Genomic DNA, 25,739 nt, shown 5'->3' with positions numbered 1-25,739 from the left:
GCTATTGTTCAAAGTCGATATAAATGGATCAGATATTTAATGTTTTTGTTCAGATATACCTTGACAATAATGATTGATTTTGATCGTGCAGGTGGGTCTTGATCTTGTGTTACTGTGGTGTGAACTGAATGTTGTCTGGTGTGTGTTGCAGCAGGTGGGGACAGAGGAGAACCCGTGCCAGTGTCACATCTGCCTACAGCAGCGAGGACAGACGGTGTCTACCGCCCTGCCCACCAGCCTGCCCCTCCCCCCTCGGCCCGCACAGCTCCACCTCTACCCGCACATCCACGGCACCCTGCCTCCTGCCGCACACCCCCACATGCACTTACCTCACAGCCACCCCATGCACACCCACCTGCCCCACAGCCTGGAGCACTCCCTGCTTCAGCCCCAGCTCTACAACCTCCACGGCCCCCGCATGCCCTTCAAGCTGGACTTTGATGACCCCGACGCCATTCAGGACCACCTCTTGAACGCCTACGGGGACTGGGATAACTCGTCTTACGACTCCTCTCGCATGCTTGGCCCCTCCCCGCATCGGTTCTCTTCATCGCTAAGTCCAGAACTTCTCCCTCCCCCACCCATGACAGCAGACAATCCCTTCTCTCTGGAGGCGTTGTCTCCGTCTGTAGTGTCAGGTTCGCATGCGGCGGCGGCGGCATCTCACGCCATGCTTGGGACCTCCAGCATGGCCTCTACCACCTCCAGCGCCTTTAAAGCGGTGGCAGCGGCCGGATTCGCCACAGGAATTCCCCCAGCGTTCCAGGTTCCGCAGGACCCCATGGTGACGGAAACGAACCTTGCCACCTCCACCTCCCAGCCTCTGCACACGCCCAGCAGTGGCCCCGAGCTGAATTTGAACCTAAACCTGCGTTCTCCGTTACCTATCAACTTCTCTGCCGGTACCCCTTCCTCGCTCAGTCTTCCACTCCCTCCCTGCACGCGGCCCGTCACTTTGGGGGGCAATGTGGGTGGTCCCCTGCCTTCTCCGGGAAAAGAGAAGCGGACATACGCCCAGCCCTGCAAGAAGTACACAACATCCTCACAGATTTCTGGGCTGGGTAGCAAGGTGGACGGCATACCCCCGCCCCCTCCTCTGTCCAGTCAGAACCACACACATGCCAACTTTGCCAGCAGTCTCCAGTCAGCGGCGGGCAAAGCAGCATCGAGGTCACAGCGACCTCAGCTGCCTGGCAGTGAAGCTCCTCATGCCTGCACACACCAGCATGTAAGTCCCTGTTCTTGTGGTACTTTGTAGTTTTCTTTCACTTTTTCGCTACAAATGAAATTAGAAGATACCATAGAAGATACTGTGTAGTCTATGTATATTCTAGGTTTGTTCATTTGATTTGTCTGAAGGTCGAATGTAAGATATTGGTTGGGACCTTGACTTGTTTCTGATCTGGAGTACAGAAGTGTTACCTTCATATATCTTGCAGATATAAAGTATCAGTAATGGTGAAAGAGGCAGGCATTAAAGTTCCCATCTGGAATTACGGTTTGGAAATAGATTCAGATAAATTTTGAGAACAAAATGTTGGGTAGAAACTTTCAGAGATGTGTAGATTTGTTCGCATTTCTTTGCATGTAGCCTCTTGGTTGTGTCATCAATCATTATAATGGGCTGACCCTGACCCTACCTGGTGACCTGACGACCCCTTTACTTTTATTTTCCCAACTTTCAACACTGGTGATTAAATTTGTCCATGGTAGGTCTGTTTCAGTCCTTGTTTGGACATAATAGTGGGAAATGTGCAAACAACCAGTGATTTCTATCTATTATTATGGGTGGGATTCTTCCGGTATATGAAGAAATCTGGAATCGATTATGTTTGGTTTTTTTTTCTGCGGTCCCCAGACCCACCCCCCCTAAAATTCTTCAGGATTCATGACATTTTTCAGTCCCACCCATGTATTATGATGAAAGCAACGCAGTACGCAAAAGAAAAATTCTGTTTTCCTATGTCTACCTTGTAAATCTACATGTTCTGTTGAATTTGTCTCAGATGCTGCACAGCAGTGGAGGTGAAGGTCACACAGACATGCACGGCGGTCATGGCGGCTGCACATCCTCTGTAAACCCAGCCACCACCATCAACAACGTCAGCGTGGGCACGTCTACGCTGTGCACGGACCCTGACTGCCAGTCTCACCACGACGACAACTGCGACAGTATTGACGACAGCTGCTCAGAAAAGTCATCGTCCACATCCACATCCAACAACCAGAAGGAGGGCAAATACTGTGATTGTTGCTACTGCGAGTTCTTTGGTCATGGCAATGTAAGTGTCTTGCTGATGCTGACCTTATATTCTTTCAAAGCTTAAAATATTGTTCAAATCCTGCAATCAGAAGGTCAACCTTGCCTTGATTTCTACGTTGGCTCTCTACTATGTTTAATTTTTTAACTTGTGGAGATTGGAGACACATTCTGAAATTTAACATAGATTAGCACTCACAAAACAAACAAATAGAAAATTAATTCTTCAGTCTGCTTAATGTGGTGTCATTCTTACCACAAATTCTGTGGCCGAGTGTGATGTACCTATTGAGCTTCTTATTATGTTTTATTAATCAAAAAACATTTTTGTTAATGTGTAAAATGTTTGCTTGTTCACAGCCCCCTGTAGCCCAGACCAGTAAGAATTTTGCAGAGATGAGGGAGCGTTTGCGACGCCGGTTGAAGCAGCGGGTGAGCTTTTTTTTAACTGCTCGGTGAACCTCAAGAGCAGCATTTTTTGTTCCTGGAGAACTTTACAGCACTTTGTTTCTCAGATCTTAAAATCACACTCTGCCTCATTTGTTTAAGGGCAGACCGGGTAGGCAAAATGAGTTATTTTTGGTCTCATACACCTTTTTGGGGTTGTTGCATTTTTCACACCTTTGAACATCCTGGAATGCATTCAATAATCTGCTTTTGTCATTTTAGACATGTATTCATGTAAATAAAACCATTTTCAAACCGATGTTTTGTTGTTTTTGTCTGTGTTTTATCAAAAAAATCGAAAAAATGGTCAACTTTGGATACTCCGTGCTGGTAAATGTGCGCACATGACATGACCCTTCGCTGTTCAAACTGTGTGGAAATTTCCGTTCTTCAAGATGACGTCATCACCGTTGGGGAATTTCCGTTGACATAGGCACAAAGAGAGAGAATCCGTTCCAACCGAAACCCCGGAATTAATATATGCAAATATATGTAGGTCAAAGGCATTTGGCGCAAGCGCAGTAGACAACTTATCAGTCCCCCGGTGTCAACAAATCCATGACGTTTTCACCGATTCAGCAGCATTTTTCAAAGTTTTGAGCTGCGGAGAACAACCCTAACATTGGAAATGTTCGGCATAGTGGCTAGAAATATCAGAGAAAGATGAACCAGCAGCAGCGAACAGTAGAAGGAAGTAACAACACTCCGAAATGAACCAACATGATCGTATTTGAGCAGACGACATTCTAAGATTCTTGACTCGACGAGGTGGGTTTTGCTTCTTTCTCTTTTCGATCTTGTTTGTTTGACAACGTGATTTATTGCACATCGTTATGTTGTTGTTGTTGTAAGAATGTGTTAGGGTTTGCAGGTAAATGATAAACAGTTTGTGTCTGAAGTATTTTGCGGGTTTCTTGATCCAATTTACTGACCATGCCGCCGCCGCACACCCCCCCCCCCCCCCCCCCCCTCCCTCCCTCGATCATCTGTGATATCGTCTTCACAACCCCTATTTTATTGTTCTTCGCTGGCCAGTCCTTGAGAGCTTACTATGGTGTAACATGTCATCAGTATTCTTTGTCTGGGGTCAAACTGAGAAGCAGCATCTGAGCGATGTACGACTGACACAGTTTCTGTTTCTGGTCATTGACCGTAGGAAAATAAGTACCCTACTAGAGAGCGTTCTCTAATTCTAAAGGATTGGTTTACACCAGCATGGCTGACCAACCTATCATTGACAGCAATATTGTTGTCAAATCTTTTCCATTAACTAAGGAATAAAAAAAATAGATCCAATTTACTTCACCAAAGAAAAAAAAAGAGTTAAACTAAAGGACTGGGGATGCAACTCATGAATCAAAAGCATAAAGATCACCTGCAAACAGTGCTAGGTTTAGGAAATCTGAAAATGTATACACACACACAGAACACACACACACACACACACACACAAAACAGACAACAGACAAGAAACAAGCAAATACATAGCAAGTGTGATGAAATAAATTAATTTTAAAAGAAAAATATGAAAAGAAAGAAAGAAAGAAAGAAAATAATTCAGCTAGTTTCAGTATTAGTTCCTGTGTGTATGTGATTGTGTGGTTACTCAAATCCCATAGTAAACTTGACATGTACATTTTGTGATAGCTATAGGGGCCAATTAATGAATGTCGTGTGTGTGTGTGTGTGTGTGTGTTCGTCAACCGACATATATGTGGGTACGAGCCGCTGAGGTGGTTGTAAGAAAACCCGCCTGGTTCAGTGGTTGGGGGCTGATTGGGATTTCTGATTTACCAGCCTAGCCAAAAAGTTGAGGTACACCCCATGTAACATGGTCATTTGCAAAATAAAGTACAAGCACTTGTTGACGTTTATATTGAGTCTTAAAATTTGCAGCTTATTACAAACAAAAACCGTGGACAGTTGTATCAAATATTAAATCAGTGTTTGTGTATTTATTAGGTTGGAGCAAGGGGAGAGCCAGTCCTCCTGTGGTGGCAGCGAGGAGAAAGATTGACCTGATGGAAAAGTTTGCTAAACCGGAACTACCCTCTTCCACAGCAGAAACATCAGCTTTGCCATCTTCTGACCAACCATAAGAAGATACAGATACTTTGCCATCTTCTGACCCATCACAAGCAGATATGGATACTGGTACTGTGCAACGTCACTCCGCTGACATGTGTTGGGCTTTTGTCAACATTGATCAGCTCAATCTATTGCTGAAAGGTTTATATCCTGTACTGAATGCTTGTCTGATAGCAGTCTGATTATGAAAGAAGGTGATGCATCAGCCCAAGGATTTGCACAGGCCCTGCATCTGGAGTGCATATGAGTGTCCATTCAAGTCTGCAGTTGTTTACTCTTCTCCGGGTGTTTGCAACGCTTCGGGTGGTAAAGTTGCATTTTAAATAATCCGCGTATGACCAAGTTGGTACATGGAAAGGGACATTCAGCTTTACAGAAATTTGCTGCAGTGTTAGGATTGAGCACAGAAATACTGTAATTAAAATGTTGCAACTTTTGAATGGCTTGATAGCTTTGTTCCATTTGTGTATATATAATTATGTAATGTTGTTGATGATTTGTGAAGCATCATTTCTATGCAATGGAATAAGAAATCAGTGCATCCGTTGGGTTTTTATGAGTCTGACAGTTTGGTTCTGATCAATATTTTCATATCAGCACAAACACAGATAATTGACTTTTTTTAATGTTTTCATATAATTTTTTTTTAAATAAAAAAAATCTGATAATTTGATTATCAAATCATTTCCCCTTCATAGTTAAAGTGTTATTCTGGTTAAAAAAAAAAACCACCCCATTAATTCAAGCTCTACTGTGGTACTAGTTTACCGGGGTACTAGTGAGACTCTTTTACATGCTGTTTTCTCTACATGTAATTTGAGACAAAATGTGGTAATTAAAATGTTGTAACTTTTGAATGGCAAGATGGATTTGTTCCAATTTTGTATATGTTGTTTATGATTTGTGAAGCACCATTTCTGTGCATGGAATAAGAATACAGTGGATTCCTTGTGTTTTTATGAGTCCGACAGTTTCGTTTTGATTCATATCTGCACTAACATAGATGAGTTTTCAAATGATTTTTTAAAAAAAGTCTGGATAATTTGATCGTCAAATCATTTCCCCATCATAGTAAAGTGGTTATTCTTATAAAAACATATCAATTCAGGCTGCACTGTGCTACTAGTTTGAGGTACTGGTTGGAATCTTTCAAATGCTGTTTTCTCTGAATGTAATTTTCAGACAAACATCTGTAATTAAAATGTTGCAACTTTTGAATGGCTTGATGGATTTGTTTCATTTTTGTTTATGTTGTTTATGATTTGTAAAGCGTCAGTTTTGTGTATGGAATAAGAGTTAAGTGCATTGGTTGGGTTTTTATGAGTCTGACAGTTTGGTTCTGATTCATGTTTTCATATCGGTACAAACAAAGATGGCTGTTTTCATATGATGTATATAAAAAAAATCCTGATAATTTGATTGTCAAATCCTTTTCCCTACATAGTAAAGTGGTCATTCTGATAAAAACATATGAATTCAGGGTGCACTGTGCTACTGGTTTTTTTATGTACTGGTTCAAATCTTTAAAATGCTGTTTTCTCTGAATGTAATTTTCAGACAAAACGCTACAATTAAAATGTTGCAACTTTTGAAAGACTTGATGGATTTGTTCAGTTTTTGTATATGTTGTTTATGAGTTGTACAGCATCAGTTCTGTGTATGGAATAAGAGTTCAGTGCATTGGTTGGGTTTTTATGAGTCTGACAGTTAGGATTTCATGTATTTTTCTTATCAAAACTGAACCGGTAACTGAAAATGCTAAATTAAAATAATATATTGCTTAGAAATGCTTTTCGATACACAGAATTATTAAACACACACATATTGCTGCAAAGAAGAAAAATTGGATCAAAACATGCACTGGTTCACAAACTGCAACATTTTAAAAAAAGCACATTTTATAACGTTTTTCTCACATTTTGGTGAATAAAACCCCCAAAAATTGCTTTTCACTCAAAATTTAAAATGGTTTCCCTTAATTAGGTTATTCTGCTTGCAAAAATCAAACAAGCAGCAAGCTGTTTCCAAAATTAAAAAAAAGTGCTTGCCTACCCTGTCCCCCCTTAAGATTCTCACTAAAAAAAGATTGTCAATACTTTCAATATAATTGTGATTAGTAAATAATAGCTAAGGGACAGTGTGCATGAGAGTTTGTATGGACGCTATTTTGAGAAATGGGTCTTCTCTTTATATTCTTATTGCATGGCACATTGTGGCCTAGTCTTGAGATCCAACTGGTGTAGTTAGTAATAGAGTCATGGTGTTTCAGAATGAAGCGAAGCAGGACCGAGGGGGCCTTGACGGCCATTCAGAGGCCCAGCATGCCTCAGTCAACATGAAGAACCTGGACGAACTGCTGAACTTCATTAACGGCACCGATTCTGACGGTGCCAAGGGTGACCCCCAACAGTCCTCCAGAGCTGCCAAGAGAGCCAGGCAGAAACAGCGCAAGGTTGGACTTTTGCCTGTTAAGCCTCAGCTTGAATCCTTGATGTAGTGGCTAGTCTTTGTTTTTCAATCTGGGGTGATGTTAATGCGGCTCTGTGAGTCGGTAAGAAATAGTTTGTTTGATAGCAGTGGATCCTATGCAGGAGAGGTTGAATGAGTATGGAGCACTTCAACGCGATTAGGAAGTCATGAACAAGAAAAGAAGAAAGTTAAAAGCTCTTAGTTTCGTGCTCTCTGTTGCTTCTCTCCAACCATCTCAGTATGTTACGTTTGAATGGGTTAGAATATAGTTGCATTGGTTTCAACACTTACCCCTTTTTAAATGGATGACACTTAGAACATTCAGAAGTGATTAATTGTTAGTTGACCATTATGTTTGTGTGTGTTTCAGGCTGAGGAGCGAAAGCGACAAGAAGAGGACGAGAGGCGGCAAAGGCTGGCTGCACAGCGAATGCTAGAAGCAGAGAAAGCCCGCAATGCGCTCAGTGCAAGTCAGAAGAAGAAAAGCAAACACAAAGAGGACAGGCAACAGCAGAGAACAGCCACTGCCACAGCCCTTTCAGGAGGAGGTTCAAGCAGGGAGGACTCACTCAAGGAGAACCAGGCAAAGTCAAGCAAAGTCAAGCAGAGGTTAAAGGAAGGCCAGCCAGAGACCCAGGGGGATGGGGATAGGGGCCTGAGGTACGGTGGAGCTTGTACCAACCATGAGGCTATGCTTAATGGAAAGGTGGCTGCTTTGAAACTAGAGCAGACGCAAGCCACTGCGCCCCCTGCAGCCAGAGTGGTGAGGGAAGCCCTGCCAGCTTCCCCTGTCACCAACACCAAGGTCCTGAAGAAGTCAGCGGAAGTGTTCCAGCCCCCAGCACACCTGATGCGCAGCCTGGCAGAGCAGACCCTGGCTCAACAGGCGGCCAGCAAGGTGTCCACCTCAGCTCCCCTCCTATCTCCAGGCCCCGCCCCTCTGCCCACGCTGGGAGGCCAGCCTAACTCCCCCACTGCCAAGAAGGCCAAGCGACGCCTGCAGCCAGCAGGCAGCCAAGGCACAACCCCCTCCACCACTGGCCAGCTGCCAGCGCAGCGAAAGCTGTTGATGCAGCAGCCCCCTCCTGAACCCGAGCACGTGGAGATTCATCGCCGCGTGGAAGCCCAGAAGGATGTGGTCAAGCAGCTGAAGCAGGCCGAGGAGTTTGCCCGCCAGCAGACGCAGCTCAGGCACCAGATCCAGCACCAGCACCAGCTGCAGCACCAGTGGCAACAGCAACAACAGCATCAGCAGCACAGCCTGAAGCAACAGGAACAGCTGCAGCAGTTGCAGCAACAGCAGAAGTTGGCGCAACAGAAAAAGCAGTTGCAACAGCAGGCTGCACTAAAACAGCAACAGGTGCAGCAGCAACAACAACAGCAGCAGCAACAGCAGGCTGCTATGATTCAGCAACAGAGAGCACAACAACAACAGGCGCAACAACAGCAGGCACAACAGAAGCAGTCTGTCACTCCTAGACAGCCGGCGGCAGGGAAAGAAGCACCATCAGTGTCCCAGCCCAACAAGCCCACAGCCAATGGCGTTGCAGGTCAGCACTTAAGCATGGCGGCCAACGGCAAGCTAGTCAATGGCATGGCATCTTCCCGAGGTCCGCAGCCCTCTACAGCTGCCCCTGCTGCTAACGGCTCTGGCAAGATCCCTGCAGCCACCAATGGCCTCATGTCCCCGGAGAACCGCGCTCGCATTGCCACCATGGCTCAAGAGCAAGCAGAGCAGGTAAACATCTGTGTATTGCAAACGTTTGTATAGGATAGACGGAGGGAGAAAGAGAACTTTATTTTTAGGTGAACAGTTCTTCTTATCATCACACTTGTGAGAAAACAACTGAATGATAACAGAAAGAAGGGAAAAAGAAGTCCTAGTCATTCATTTTGTGTTTATATTTATGGAAGTTAAACCATTTTAACCTTTTATGACCTTCTCCAGCTCTTCTTCTTCTTCTTGGCGTTCGCAGAGGTTACACGATCAGTCCAGCACTGGTGATAAATGTTGTCGTTTTCTCCAACTCCTGTCGACTGCCATATAGTTTGGTCTGCAAGGGAGTTGGTGACGGCCACACTTCTTTTCGTTCCTCATCTAGTAAGGGACATCGCTGTAAGATGTGTTCCGCTGTTTGGTCTTCTTGACCGCAGGCACAGGTTGGTGATGCCGCCAGCTTGAACTTTTGGTTCATGTGAGCATTGAGCCTGTTGTGGCCAGTACGCAGCCTGATGAGGTTGACTTGCTGCTCTCTGGACAGTGATGTGGTTTGTCCTTGGCCTCATCAATGCTTTGATGATTGTCTTCTGCTCACTGAAGCTGACACTGTTTTCAGGTTGGTCTTCCACGGCTCCTTCTTTCGCCAGCTCATCTGCCCTTTCATTTCCTGGTATCCCACAGTGTGCTGGTATCCACTGGAGGACAACTCTTCTGGTTTGTCTGACCATCTGTAATGCTTTGGCCAGCTGTGGGAGTTTGTCGTTCTCTAGGGCCTGAAGGACTGAAAGGGCGTCCGAGAGGAAGACAACTTGGTAGCAAGGGTCTGCGGAGTCCTGAACCAAGGAGGCGGCCTGCATGAGAGCTTCTGCTTCTGCTTTATAGTTTGTGCAGTGTTTGCCAGTGGCAACGCTGGATGTAGCTGTGTGTCCCCCAGGGGACTGGATCAGGATGCCAGCACCTCCATTGAGCACGGCGTTAGTTGCTGATCCATCGGTGTATACATGGATCCACGCCTCTTTTGGGTACTGTTCATCGATCAGGGCTAAGGTGAGTGCCTGTCGAGCTGTGTCATTCTGATCTTCTCCTGAGGTAACATGTGGAACACTGGTGCAGATCTGGATGCCTGGTTTCTCTGTTGCCTTGGGGGTTTCCTCTTCTTCTTGAGTCAGAGGTAGAGTGTTCTGTGGGAGGACTTCCCTGTACTGTCGAGAAAGTCTCTTGCTCTCGTGTACAAAACTGCTCCGTTTGAGCCGGTTCTTGGTGAGGTTGCTCAGTCTGTGCTTCATGGGGTGGTCGGGTAGGCACTTGAGCTTCTCGGCCTGTACCATAGTCTTGGCTTCTCTTCTCTGACAGAGGGGTTGGATGGTGGTAAGCTTCTCCATTTCCTTGATGGGCGTGGATTTCATTGCACCAGTGATGAGTCGGAGGGCCTGGTTTTGCACACGGTCGAGGGTCTGCAGGTTTGTCTTGGCTGAGGTTGACCACGCTGTGGAGCCGTACTCGAGGTGGGGTCTGATTGTTCCCTGGTATACTGTCTTCAGTATCTTCTCGTTCGCTCCCCAGGTGGTACCTGCCAGCTTCCTGAGTATGGCTAGCTTGCGCCGGGCCTTCGTCTCTGCCTGTGCAATGTGTTTCTCCAGCTCAAGTTACAATTTTGTTTTCTCTCATCATTGGAGTTAAGATTATTCTCATCTGATAACTGGATTCTTTTATGCTAGAGTTGCACATGACAGCTTTGTATGTGTAATCATTCTTGCATTTGTTTCAGGCCAAAAAGGGGAAGAGCAAGAAAAAAAAGAGAGCGAATCAGGATCTAAGGGCTGTTGGTAAGTGCCTGCTCTTGAATCTGGTTTGATTCTTCTTTTTTAAGAGATCAGACTTCTTTTTTTTGTCCCATCAGCGGGTTCTATTTCGGAAGGGTTTTTATTGACTCACATGCGAAGCAAAAGTGAGTCTATGTACTCACCCGAGTCGTCCGTCCGGCCGGCCGGCCGGCCGTCCGGAAAACTTTAACGTTGGATATTTCTTGGACACTATTCAGTCTATCAGTACCAAATTTGGCAAGATGGTGTATGATGACAAGGCCCCAAAAAACATACATAGCATCTTGACCTTGCTTCAAGGTCAAGGTCGCAGGGGCCATAAATGTTGTTTAAAAAACAGGTATTTTTCACATTTTTCACATTTTCTCTGAAGTTTTTGAGATTGAATACCTCACCTATATGTGATATATAGGGCAAAGTAAGCCCCATCTTTTGATACCAGTTTGGTTTACCTTGCTTCAAGGTCAAGGTCACAGGAGCTCTTCAAAGTTGGATTGTATACATATTTTGAAGTGACCTTGACCCTGAACTATGGAAGATAACTGTTTCAAACTTAAAAATTATGTGGGGCACATGTTATGCTTTCATCATGAGACACATTTGGTCACATATGATCAAGGTCAAGGTCACTTTGACCCTTATGAAATGTGACCAAAATAAGGTAGTGAACCACTAAAAGTGACCATATCTCATGGTAGAAAGGGCCAATAAGCACCATTGTACTTCCTATGTCTTGAATTAACAGCTTTGTGTTGCATGACCTTGGATGACCTTGACCTTGGGTCAAGGTCACATGTATTTTGGTAGGAAAAATGTGTAAAGCAGTTCTTTGTGTATGATGTCATTGCTAGGTTTAGTTATTTGACCTTAGGTCAAGCATGTGAGTCTTATGGGCTTTGCCCTTCTTGTTTTTTGTGTGATGTCGCCAACTGTAAACTTATAACTTTCACTCGCTCTCTCTCTCTTTCTTGATAACTTTCTTTCTTTTCGGTCTGCGTGTTTGTTTGGAATTTGTTATACAATATGTTTTTTCAGTTACACGCAAAATGGGCATTGTTTTTAATACTGGACATTCTTTTTTCTTTTACAGTTACTTCTTCTTTCTCTCTCTCTCTCTCCCTCTCTCTCCATCTCTCTCCCTCTCTCTCTCTCTCTCTCTCTCTCTCTCCCCCTCTCTTTCTCTCTCTATTAACTATATGTGCTGGGTTGTCTACAATCCAATCTGTCCATTGTTTGGAAATTGCATTTATCACAGCGTTGTATTCAAAAAAGGTTCAGGCATGGGAATGGTCTGCGGACCCGCTAATTTCAGTGGTTTTCGTGAGGAGTTTCAGCGGGGGGAAAAAAATTCAGCGGGGGAAAAAAATCCCTCAAAAATCGTATAATTGAGGTTGTTATTCTCAAACGGTCGGGTGTCTTCAAATGGCACAAGCCACTATCCGGAACTGACGGTTGACTTCAGCTTTTGCAGTCTTGGTTGTCCCACGTGATATGAAACAGACGTTCGTGCAACATCCGCTGTATGTGGTTTACTTGTCCGAGACAAAGACGCGTCTCTTGTGTTCGATTTGAAAGAAAACTTCATGTCTTCGGTATCGAATATTGTTCGACGCGGCCAGGATTATGACGAAAAAGGTGTGGTTAACCAGTGGAAATGGGATTGGGTTTCCAAAGAGGTTAAAGTTGGTGACAAGCAAGAGCGGATCGGTGAACACATACGAAAAGTCGACACGCCCGGTCAAGCAAGATGCACCCTTTGTGACAGAGAAATTGTGTACAGCAATCGTGGTTTCATTGCCCTCAGCGAGCATCTGCTAACGAAAAGTTTATTTTTATTTTTTTTTATCATTGTATTATTCATTCCCTTTGATTCAATACCTGGAATAAGAGAAAGTTAAAGATGAGCTGGATCCTATCACATGTTTCCTCGTGGGTTTGACAAGTATGATTGAGAGTGAGAGCAGTCAGTGAATGTTTGCAAGAAAGTCATAATGATAAAGTATGCACAATCCTTTGTTCAGAATTTTTAAAACTTAAAGTTGCAGCTAAAACACCTGCATATTTATGTGAAATTAAATGCTAAACTTTGTCCCAAATACCCCTCAGATTGCGTAGATTTTGATCTTTAAAAATTCTTTTTCTGGGGGAGGACCCCCGGACCCCCCTGTTTTTGGGCCCCTCTCCTGTTTTCAGATGACTTTTCATTCAGCCATTACCTGTACATCTTCACATAACAGAAACTGATTTCTTTCAACATTCAACAAATCGTTATAACATTAAAACCTTTCTGGCGCCATTTTACAAAATCCAACACTCTACCTTTAAACTGAATCAGTCTATTATTAAATAACAGTTTATTATCAACATCATTTCTGTCAACTTCCTCTAAACCTACTTTATTCTTATTATCAAGATATGTCAAAAATACCTCTTTCAAAAAATCATTTTGAACTTTTTCAATTCCTTGTAAGTCCTTTTGTGTACAATTAATTTTTGCCAAATAATTAATATCTGTTAATTGTTGAATGTGCCATTTTGGGATTGCACTCCAATTTTCTCGACCTGCTTCATGCAACCGTCCAATCCAATTTAAATAAAACGCTTTCTGTATATCAAAGATATTGACCATTTTAAATCCACCATGCTCATATTCAGACTCCATAATTTTCCTTTTTATCTTTTCAAAAACTTTTTTATTACTATATTTTTTTTGCCATAAAAATTTATATAGTTTCGTGTTTAGCTGTGTGAAAACTTGCTTTGGACATAGACCAAATAGCCTGGACCGCCAACTCGTCACGTGACCCTTCGAGGTTACGACGCTCGATTTTCACAGGGGCGCTTAGCGTCCGGTTTGAAAGACAGTGAAAAGAAAGCACGCTCTAGTTATTTGTGACAATGGGAGGTGACAATGAACGGGATTTTCCAAAACTCCAAACTAAACTTAACACAACTCATCGAAAAACATGTTCCATATGCACTTTAGCTGAGTTTATTTTAGCATTTTCAGAACTTACCTCGGCAACTTCGTCCATGTTTACAATCGACACCGGATATGACATCCCCCTGATTTCGAAAGGCCAAGAAGAGCGGGGTAGTAGTTGCGCTGAGAAGAATAGCACGCTTTTCTGTACCTCTCTTCGTTCCTAAATGCGTGAGGCCGCTACCTCGTAATAGAGAGAAAGAGCGGAGAGAGAGCTAGTTGGCGGTCCAGGATAAATGGTCTATGCTTTGGAAGACCAACAGACTGCATAATATACACAAATGGGGAAGTCATAAACGTTTTAATAACTTATTTTTCCCTGTATACTGAGATCTCTTTTACTCCACTGTTTAATCATGGCATCAAGACTCTCCATTTTAAATTTGCAGTTTTCCTCAATGTTTTTGGCCATTTTACAACTACTAAATTAATCCCTAAAATTGTAATCTCCTTAACAACGTCAAAAGGCAGATTAGGTTCCGTTGGTTCTCTCTCCATTTTCAAAGCTTTTGTTTTATCTAAGTTTAATTGTAGCCCTGAGACTTTGCTAAATTGGTTCAATATGTTCATTGCCATGTTAACATCATCTTGGTTTTATAAAAACAGGGTTGTATCATCTGCCATTTGTTTTGTTTTTATTATCGTACCATCCTGATTAATTATGTTCGGTGTAATTATCCCAACTATAGGGCTGTTTCTTATTTTAATTGCCAACAATTCTACCGCCAAAACGAAAACCAACGGTGAAAACGGGAAACCTTGTCGAATTCCACTAAATACATTAAAACTCTCCGATAACCAACCTCCATGAATTATACAGCTTGTAGTACCTTTTATCAAAATCTCCACCCACTTTTTAAAGCTAGATCCAAATCCAAATCTGTCAAAAGCATTAAGAAGTAGCGACTTTGATATACTGTCGAAAGCTTTTTTTAAATCCAGGGCAAGCAGATAACCCGCTTTTCCGCTAACATTAAAGTAATTAACCACATCATCAATCGTTCTTTGTTAATATATTTCTGTCTTTTATGTAACCAACCTGATCTACGCTGATTAATTCATTAATTACTAAACCCATTCTTCTTGCCAAAACTTTAGCTAGAATCTTATAATCAGTATTATTTAAAGTAATTTGTCTCCAATTACTTAATCGTTCTCTATCCAAATCTTTTCCTTTATGCAATAATATTATCACCCCTTGATTTTGCGTATATAACTCTTCCCTTTCAAATGATTCATTAAATGAATCAACAAGCAATCTGCTTATCTTGCTCCAAAATACTTTCATAAAATCAATAGAAATTCCATCAACCCCAGGGACCGAGCCATTTTTCATGCTACACAGAGCATCGGCTGCTTCTGCGGGAGTTACTAACCCCTCACATAAACGTGACTGTTTCTCACTAAGGCGTGGAACAAATTCTTGCGACAAAAAATCCAAACTATCTTTTACAGTATTTTCAGAATCAGTTTTTAAACTACACAAACATGCATAATATTCTTTTTGTTCTTGTAAAATCAATTGCTGGTCGGTTATTGTATCACCCGCTACAGTGCTGAGGCGTGACATAATGTTTTTCTTCTTTTGTCTTTTTTCTAAATTACAAAAACAAAAAAAAGTGTTTTTTTCCCCCCTCTTCTATCCACTTCACCCTAGCTCTATCTAACCTGTGCACCCTGTGCTTTTTCTAATTCTAATAATTCTAACTTTTGTTTTGATTTTAATAATTCTGTTTGCAACCCATTATTTTCAATCTCATTAATCAATAATCTTTCCAGTTCTCTAAGGGGGGTTTGTAACCTGATTTCTTCATTTTTCCTATTACATGACTGATATTTACCCAATTCAGTGCAGAAATTTCTTATCTGTACTTTTGCCAATTCCAATCTGTTCATTGTTGAGGCATCATTCTCAATCAATCAATCAATGACGCTTATATCGCGCATATTCCGTGGGTACAGTTCTAGGCGCTCTGCAGTGATGCCGTGTGAGATGAAATTTTATACGGCCAGTAGATTGCAGCCATTTCGGCGCATATTTACCTTTCACGGCCTATTATTCCAAGTCACACGGGTATAGGTAGACAATTATTAACTGTGCCTAAGCAATTTTGCCAGGAAAGACCCTTTTGTCAATCGTGGGATCTTTAACGTGCACACCCAATGTAGTGTACACGGGGGGAGGGTTCGGACACCGAAGAGAGTCTGCACACAAAGTTGACTCTGAAATAAATTTCCGCCGAACCTGGGATCGAACTCACGCTGACAGCGGCCAACTGAATACAAATCCAGCGCGCTATCAACTGAGCCCCTCGGCTTCTTCAACCAAAACATCCAGAAGTGAATTCATTTGTTCCAGAAAATGTTGATTTTTCAAATAACTGTTGTTGAACCGCCAGTAACCTGGACCTCTAATAAAATCCTTGTCATTCATTTTATTTGATTCTAATTCATTGAAGAACTTGGTACATGTGCTACTCAATATGCCTTGAGGTCTACGGAGAAAAAACAAGTCGCTTTTGCTTGCTGGTGACCACAAAATGTTGTGTTCTGAATGTAATATCAGTGTAATGATGTGCCATTGGTGCCACAACTTTTTTTCAGAATAAAAAAGAGAGGACTAGGAGATTTATCTGTTGCATAGTACAATGTTAAAAGATGTGCATGGCACATACAAGATTATAAATGTGTGCCATGTTTTGCAGATGAGGTGTTCATGCCTAGACCAGAGGAGGACATAGAGGGCAATGACATGGATGAAGCTGACCGTGACATTGAGAAATTCAAGAGGTGGGTTGTACCTTTCAATTTAAAAAACAAACAAACACCCACACAATTAATAACAAATCATTGCTTCGACCATCTTGGAGTCATCCCAGTCACATTTGAAGATAAGTCTTAGCATTATTTATTATTGTCTGCTGTGACTCTTGTTTGTCCACTTTTAAGGCTGATAGGTCCAAGTTCTTGTGTATGTTTGGTTTTGTCCTGAATTATAGTTCCAATAGTGTAACCTTTCGTTGTGGCATATTATATCTGATGAGTGATAATCTTTCCCTTTTCTCGTCCAGATTTGTGATGGAGAATCCAACACCTCCCAGGGAGAGGCAGAAACTGGACTTCAACCTGAATATGAAGGATATCTTCTTCAAGAAGAAGAGTGGCCTGGGCTGCAGCTAAATTGTCCATTTCTACTTCCTCACTGCGCTGCGTTGCACTGCTCCTCAAATCCAGCCACCGCAGTGCTCACTGCTGTGCTGCATGCAGAAAGAAGTGATCGCTTACGTTGTGACAAAACGCTGAACTGTATACATCTGTTTTGCCAGCCACACTGCTGTAGAATTTGTTTTTTAATTGTTAAAATAGTGGGTGTTTTTTTTTTACATTGGTACTGTACGACAACTGGGGAAAACTGTGTTACAGTACACGTAGTTTGCATTTTTGAGAAAAAAAAGTACCTTCAGTGACCCACAGTAATGAACATTATTTAATAAAGGTAACACATATTTTGTTGATGACAACTGACTAATGATTAGCAATGGGCAACAGTAGATCTGCAAATTAAGCAACATCCTGTTTTTTCTGTCTTTCTCTGTCCACTACATTCTTGGCAAAAAAATCTTGATTTGACTTGATAGTTTTCAGGAAGCTTTTTATCAACTGCATGAGTTTCTGTGGAGATAATTCTCGTTGATGGGAAATTAATTTCGTTGGAAAGAGATGACTTGTGGATTTTCTGTTTTACTGTAGTACAGATTCAGCTGCTTAATTTCTAAATTTACTGGACAGTTTACCTCAAGTACTGTAGATTTTAATTGTTATTGTTTAAGTACTAATTGTTTATTTACTTCTACAATGATACTTTATTTTTCAAACCAGGAGAGTTAGATAGGTATGCAACACATACAGCTTTCTCAGTCTAAATTTGTTCTTTTTTGGTTTTAGAAATCAGCTTTTCAGATCTTATACAAAAAACAACGGTTTCAGGATCTAGATTTTCTTAGCTTTTTTTAGGTCATATTTCCAAGGCCTGAATTGATCGATGTTGGCAGATTTCTCATCCTGTGTTGCGTAATACTTCCCAGAAAATGTGGCTGCGTGCTGTGAGGTTTGTGGAGTCCTTAATAATAATATTTGCCTGTGATTTGAGATGCTGATTGTCACATACCAACTGTTGATGAAAACGGCCTGGAGGCCTGATGAACAATGCGTTGTATTTATGTACTAAAAAATGATGTCATGGAATCTTGACTTCGGTTTTGATTGCCATCTAAGCATTGGGTTTATGCTGGCTTGCATTTGTTGTTGTTGTCGTCCTTGCTTTTTTTTGCATGAGTGTGCATTGATTCTGTCTGTATTTCCCTCACTATGTGTTGGCAGTAGTTGGTAGGTAATTTATATGTTAACACAAGCCTTGGTTACAATGATGCATTAAAAGACTGCCCTCACAGGAGTGTATGCTTCATGTTTAGGGGAACATTAAATGGAGTAGATTTGTCTTCTGCTGGGCCCTGACATATAAGACAGTATCTTCTGTGCACTGTTAATGCAAGTGTTTTCGTACACTAGCATTGTTTTGTTTTTAGTATTTTGTTTTTTTTAGTATCTCTTGCACTCTGTGTTTTGTTTTCTTTTTGGTAGTAAGTCAGTTTTGAACATGTTACGGTGCACTGAGAAATTCTCATTTGTTGGATACCAGCCAAAGATTGTTGGTTTTGTGATAGCTGGTGAGTTGGAGGAGGGGTTAACTCTAGTTGTTTACCACTCCCCACCCCATCAAACCCCACCCCACCCCACCCCACCCCACCCCACTTCCCTCCCCTTTTTCTTCTTATGCTGAAACTTGTGATTGAAAAGAACAAAACTTAGCTGACGACCTTCTGTTGGCTGTATTGCTATTGACTGCACAATGCATGCATTGTCCATTTTACGAATGTATTATCTTAAACTAGGACACGTTCCCACAATGACTGATTGATTGATTAATTGATTGGTTGATTGATTGATGGATTGATTGATTGATTGAATTATTTCACGGCCACAGTCCTGAGGTATTCCGGTAGCTTGCGTATCCGAATGTACTCAATGTGGCTTACTTCTTTGAAGCAAGCAAAAGCCAAGAATGTCATGTTGTTATGGAGTAGTCATCTCTGGTAGGATGTAGTTCCTACCAGAATCCCTCTTTCAGTTGTCTTCGTTTTGTTCCATTGCCATGGAACTGCATGCTACTTTGAGCTCTGATTTTTAATTTTCAATCGGTTGCTGTGGTGACTGCTATGCAAGATAGAAGAGGAGTTTGGAGCGGAAAGGATGCAACTTTCCCACCAGGCGTCTGCAGGGGGATTGTAGGTAGCGTGAGTCTACTCCGACGTCGAGGTGGGGGGGGGGGGGGAGGTCATCCTCTCCGCTTTGCTCTGCTCTCTGCTGTCCCTGTGTCTGTGTGATTGCTTGCTGTATCTGTGAGTGCTTATTATTCTTGAAGCGTTTCTTTTTTGAGTCAATTGGACACCCACCTGATGTGGTGGCGTGGCCACATTGAATATGGTGAGCCCCAACTCCTAGGTGGTGAAGATGTCACGAGACATTCACCGCCTCTACGGAGGACTACACGGATATGAATAAATAACATACCATTTTTCATAATGCCCACTGTCTTCTGTTATTGCTGTGTGACTTGTGGAACAGGGGGGGTGCGGGTTAGGAAATGAGGTGTAGTTGTTGATTGTTTTGTCAGTATCTATATATATATACGACTTGTGTCTGTCTGTCTGTCTGTCTGTGTATGTGTGTATTCGCCATGCACGGCCAAAGTTCTCGATGGATCTGCTTCAAATTTGGTGTCCATATTCAGATACACCCCGGACAAAATCTGGTCGATGAGATATTTCAATACGTGCTCTCAGCGCGCAGCGCAAACCGATTTTGGTTTTTTTTTGTACCATAACTCTTCCTTATCTTCTCCATGTTTTCAGCGTTTACCTCCCTTCCTTCGTATGGTGCACTACAGTAGGAGGGGGCATCTTCGGATATTCCCGGCGTTCTGTTACTATTTTTAGAAGGTCACCGCAGTGTCCAGAACGTAAATTGGACCCGTAAATTATCCTCACTGTAAAAGTGCAAAGGTCGAATCAATTTATAGCCACGCGAAAAATACACTGTCATCTATCTCTATATATTTATACATATAGATATATATATATATACGGCTTCTGTGTGTGTGTGTGTGTTTGTGTGTGTCTGTAAAAAACACCTGTGGATTGTAGAGTTCTGTTTGTGATCTGGTATGGCTGCTTTTCTGAGTCTGTATGTCCTGGCCTTCCTCTGAAAAGCCATCACAGATTGAAAAGGGCTTAGAGATAAGCTCTACATTTCTCAATCCTGGTTGAGTGGACTTCGCCTCCAAAGGTGTCTCGGCACTCAGTTACATTGGGCGCCGTCGACAAGTATGGGACTCGACATGATATGATCAGGAATGGCATTATGGCCACTGAATCATTTTCGTGCTGTTCCCATTCCACGAATCTGGGAGGGACCTAAGCTTGGCGGGTCCATGGTTCGGACCAGGCGAAGCCGGCATACGGTGCGCCACTCAAGCCGAGTATTCGGCTCTACTTGCTACCCGGCGAAGCGGGTATTCATCTAGTATAAGTATATATGTACATACATTTGTGTGCTTTCTAGTTGTGTAACATCAAGTACTTCACAAACAAACAGTGGTTCGTGATTAAATGTACAGTCCCCGGCGAAAGAAACGCAACTCATTCACGCCCGCTGTTGCGTGTGATTTTTCGTCATTTTCAAAATGTCGTAAAATATGAACCAGATAAGATAAATCAAAAAGAAAAACAGATTCGTAGAGGATAATTTACTGGCTGTACGACAAGTGCATAGCATTTAATTGTTTTTATCGTTTACTTGTTCATAAATTGTGTTAAACAGGGTAGGGGTCAAGCGAATCGTAATTGCAGGCAAACGTGTCTCTTCAACATGCTGAGAAAATCATAAAAAACAACCACCAAAAAAATAACATTTTTGGAGGAAATTCATTTCTCAACAGCACCATTTAATTATGTGCAGGAGCGCTACGTAGTGCTAAAATGGACGCCAGCTGTCACTTTGATGATCGCTGTCACTTTTTCTCCAAAGTTATATTTCTCACATTTAAAACAACGGACATAGACACGCACACACAAACACTCATGCACGCACGCTCAAACATACACGGACAGACGCACGGACACGCATGCACACGCCGGCCCGCCCGCCTGAAGGCACAACCACAACTCACACACACGTAGGCTCACTCACACACTCACATACTCGTGCGCGCACGCGCTTGTACACAAACGCGAACGCACACGCTGATGACTTTTTCTTAAACGTAAACACAAACATACTGATTCACACAGAAATACCAACACAAACGTGTGTTTGTTTGCGCGCGTGTGTGTGTGGGTGTGTGTGTGTGCCTACATGTGTGTGAGTTGTGATTGTGTCTTCAGGCGGGCGGGCTGGCGTGCGTCTGTTTATTTATTTATTTATTTATTAAGGAGATTTCTATTGCGCATAACTAAAAGCACTATGCGCTTTACAATATCACTAGGTATAAGCACACGCAAATATACTCTGATTAAATAGAACTTAGCCTAACAAGACATACTAAGAACACTAAACATTTGAGTTCATACAAAAATAGAGAATTAAATTGAATACTGGACAAACGATTAAAATAAGCTTAAGGCCTACACCGACTACAATGGACTATTTCAAATACAAAAATTTAGTTGACTATAAAAGGCAGTGCATAAAACTCCATAATCAGTCTGTCCGTGTATGTGTGAGCATGCGTGCATGAATGTTTGTGTGTGCGTGTGTCTTTGTGTATATGTCCGTTGTTTTAAATGTGAGAAATATAACTTTGGAGAAATAGCGACAGACAAACTGTTTGGGACAGCGATCATCAAAGTGACAGTTGGCGTCCATTTTAGCACTGCGTAGCGCTCCTGCACATCGCGACTTTGTTAGTTTATCTGTCTTTTCGTTTATCTGTATGTATGGATGTGCGTGTCTGTGTGTGTGTATTCATATGGCTCATTCCATAAAGCTGTGTACCAAAAGTGTGACATGCATCGTGAAAATTGAAACTGTCTGAATAGGTTGTTTTTATGGTTTATGTGACAGATATACACATATGCCACGGTGCCATGCTAAACAAAAGATAAGTTTATGCTTTTTGGATACGAGGGGTGGTCGGAAAGGTGTGTAACATCATATATGTTTAACGTAAAATGTTGTCCAAACACACAAGACGGATTACAAAAAGCCATAGTACAGGGTGACCCCCCCCCCAAAGAAAAAGAGTACCCAAACAAACTTGAACTCGCCGCATATGAGCATAACTTTCCTGAAAGACAAGCTAGAACACTAAAATGTGGAGCATTTTCTGTGCAAATCATGCAAAGGCTACTTGTGTGTGTAAATAAATTTTATGAAGATTGCTTTATTTTTGTTCAATTTATGACGTTTTGTTTGGGTAGTCTTTTTTGGGGGTCACCCTGTATAATAGTAACAAGTTTTATTTGCTTCCCAAACAGAGCTCATTCTGAACAAAATGCAGTCGGGGGAAACGAATTGAAATAGATATTTGGTAACTAAAACGTATTAGCTTGGTTGCGTCAACCAACAAACAAACAGTATCGATAACAACACATCGAGTCGACATGCAGCTAGAAAATGAACATTGAAAGTCCAGAATCAGTTATCACAAAGACAAGTAAGGCTAGGTTAGCACATTTTCGCGCGGCGTCGCAGCTGACGTCAGCATATGTTGTAACAATTCGATTGGTCCATGACGTGGCGTCATCAACCGGCTTATGAATGACTGTGTTATGAATGGAATTCTTTTGGTTTTAGTGACGTCGTCATTGAATAGACTCGAAATTCGGTCAGATTTAGGTGCGTTGTTTTTAACACACGGCAGATCAAGAGCCTTAACGATTTTGATTATTAATGATTTGCTGTGTCTTCGAGTTACGTCGGACACACAGTGTTCCTCTCTTAAACACGTTGGTATTGTTTTGTGTTTATATCTGAATCATGGAATAACTGAGATACAGAACAATACACAAACTATCCACACAATAGACACGATACTTTTTACCTCAAAAACGTTATTTTTCTACCAAATCGCCTCATTTTTGCGACCATATTTTTGTGATCATGCTTCGAAAAAGTCAATGTACTTTACGGGTTTTCACAGCTTATGTGTCCGAAAAAATGTACTGCTGATTTCAAAGCTACATGGCTCAGATTATAAACACGATGGGCAACTTTTTAGATCTAGTTGACCACTTGCGCCTTCTTGTTATATTTGATTGATAATTCAATCTTTTCTTAGTGGTCTGTCAGAAACATTATTCTTCCTTTACCATAAATCTAAGTGTCATGGGCGAGAAAAATCGCACAATTTCTAACTTTAAGAAGTTGGGGAGGGTAAATGCTGTAAGCTAGTGAAATCCGATGCTAAATTTGCCTGCTTGGTTCGCCCAGTGGCACGTCTTCCGGATACATAAGCTTAGTATCACCAGACAGTTTGAAGGGACTGCTCCTTTTTTTTGCTTAAAGGCATATGTACGCGCTCCCGTGTTTACAAAGTGTAGTTTGCCCATAATCGATGTCAAACGCACCATAAGACCATATAATGACGATATGTCACCATGCGCGGACCATAATACATGCATTACAGCTTGTTCTAGCCTCTGAAAAAGTGAGGATGTCAACAAAGCCGCGGTGTTAGCTCCCTTGCATCAACGTTACATGTGTTGCCAAATCTATAAATAGGACGATCCAGATCAAAATGAAAATTAACATATCTCAACATTGAAGGGGTCCTAGACCACAATATTTTGCAGGGAACTTAATTTAGCATGTCTCCAGCTGTTGGTAAAGCAATTAGCGTGTATAGTCATCGAGTACATATGTCTTTAATGCCCACTAACAAGGAAATCAGCTTCACAGACACAGGATTTCTTTCTCTCTATTTCGCAACAGTATTCAATCTGATTTTCTTCGACTTATCGTTTTCTGAAAGAAAAAACCTAGTCGATCGAGTGTGTTCAAATTTTGATGAAAACTCAACGGTTTTTTTACCTTTAACTATTACAACTGGAACAGGACTAGACTACAAAGAATAGCCTAAGACTTGACAAAGAGACACCGAGCACGTATATCACAAAATAAAACATTAAAATGTCGAACATTTTAAAAATATTAACTTTAAGAGCGAAGAGTCGCGAAAGGTTGCCTACGTAACATTCGTCCCTCGTTGGTAACGACTCATAAAACGCTCCACGCCTGCTCCGTTCAAAAAGTTAATGGGATTTTTTTTATGGAAAAACCTTTCAGCGATGTTGAAGAACATTGCATGCAAAAGAAACACCAAGTTTGATGCGTTGCTAAGTGACAAATATCATTTTTAACGATCCAACGTAACCAGAAAAAATATAAACGAAGCTTAGTGGCGACACGCGAAAGGCAAAATCACATTCAAATCGGATCAAATTGACACGGCACACATTCTAACACGTTCACTACACATCAGTAATGCCTGATAATACCCACAGTCGCATATTCGTGCGTACAGAAGTCATAGACACGTTCACGTAGTTCGCGGTTAGGTTTATAAACCAAATGTTACGTAGGCAACGGTTATTTTTGAACGATCCAAATGCACACTGTAAACATGCGTAAGGGCAAACAGCCAAGTGCATATAGCACAAAACACAACGAAGATGTATGTTGGGGGTTTCATGGTCGCATTTCATTGGCAGCCACACGGATACTTAAAAACAAGATGTAAGCAATGTCACAATAAAAACGCCATTTTGACGTCATTTTCTGTGTTTGCTTTCATACAAAACATTAACCAACCTTACGATCTTCTTGATTTTATTATCGTTATCTCTTTAGTCAATTTGCAGTCTGTTGATATCCTTATATCATTCGAGAAGCAAGAGAAACATTCTGAAATCTAACTCTAAAGTCATGACCCTCTCGTGGTACACAGCTTTGTAGAACGACCCTTATGCGTGTGTGTATTTGTGTGCATGTGTGTGTAAATATGTGTTTAGGGAGGGGGAACGTATGCGTTTGACTTCATAGTATTTTCATACGAATCACAATCGCTAATCGATAGATGTAAAAAAAATAAATAAAAAAAACCCCGCACTTTTTTGTTTTTATACCGAGCAACAAAAGAAACGCGAATTATTTTTCGATCTTTTGATTTAAAAAAAATGCAGTTAATCTGAGAGTGAGAATTTTAGGGATATAGATGCCATGTGCAGTCATGTGTAACAAAGCTGTTGTAGGAATATTTTCCCATTGTGGCTGTCTCAACGCACGGGACAAGCAGTTTTCACGAGATACACATGATGCGCGCTTACAGCATGTGCAAGCGGAGTAGGAGAAACCTGATGTGTGAGATGTGTTCACTGATGCATTAGCAATAAAAAGAGACCATGGCACGCTTTCTGTCAGTCTCACTTTTGACAGAGCCAAGATTGACACCAGAACAACGCGAGAGGGCGGTGGGTCGACTATCGGCTGGTGATGACCCAGAAGCGGTAGCAGCTGCTTTCAATGTGCATCTGTCAACAGTATATACATGTATCGCCTTCAGCAACGTTTTGTCAACACTGGAAGCACTGCTGATACACAGCGGAGTGGAAGACCTCGCGTTACCAGACTAAGGCAAGATCGCCAGATCCTGCGTCAGCATTTGAGAAACCGATTCCATACAGCCAATGAAACAGCCAGGAACACCGTCGGGAACCACCAGAGACCAACCAGTGGCCAGACAATGCGCCGAAGACTTGCTGAGTGAGACCTCCAAAACTGCTGTCCAGCTAGAGGACGAGTCCTCACTCAAAGACATCGCATGGCGCGCCA

General features: G+C 42.0%; 1 protein-coding gene and 1 long non-coding RNA gene across 7 annotated transcripts in view; both read left to right on the top strand.

The window, feature by feature from the left end:
- LOC138981729 (protein FAM193A-like) overlaps positions 1–19,435 on the top strand; it is a 39,540-nt gene extending 20,105 nt beyond the window's left edge. For 5 of the 6 annotated variants that reach the window (XM_070354797.1, XM_070354799.1, XM_070354798.1 and 2 more), the window contains 8 exons: positions 152–1,228; positions 2,007–2,282; positions 2,621–2,692; positions 7,065–7,247; positions 7,635–9,002; positions 10,753–10,810; positions 16,496–16,580; positions 16,862–19,435. In XM_070354797.1, the coding sequence (XP_070210898.1) occupies positions 152–1,228; positions 2,007–2,282; positions 2,621–2,692; positions 7,065–7,247; positions 7,635–9,002; positions 10,753–10,810; positions 16,496–16,580; positions 16,862–16,970 (3,228 nt within the window). In that variant the 3' untranslated portion in view covers positions 16,971–19,435. The remainder of the gene's footprint in view (positions 1–151; positions 1,229–2,006; positions 2,283–2,620; positions 2,693–7,064; positions 7,248–7,634; positions 9,003–10,752; positions 10,811–16,495; positions 16,581–16,861) is intronic. The other variant, XM_070354794.1, reaches the window with a different exon arrangement.
- Positions 2,799–6,389, top strand: LOC138981730 (uncharacterized). The gene is made up of 2 exons (XR_011460702.1): positions 2,799–3,475; positions 4,670–6,389. It is a non-coding gene; the product is annotated as an uncharacterized lncRNA (long non-coding RNA).
- Positions 19,436–25,739: the final 6,304 nt, after the last annotated feature.

Source organism: Littorina saxatilis, linkage group LG12 (assembly GCF_037325665.1).
Source record: "Littorina saxatilis isolate snail1 linkage group LG12, US_GU_Lsax_2.0, whole genome shotgun sequence".
Classification (NCBI taxonomy): Eukaryota; Metazoa; Mollusca; class Gastropoda; order Littorinimorpha; family Littorinidae; genus Littorina; species Littorina saxatilis.
This window is presented reverse-complemented; position numbering and strand designations above follow the sequence as displayed.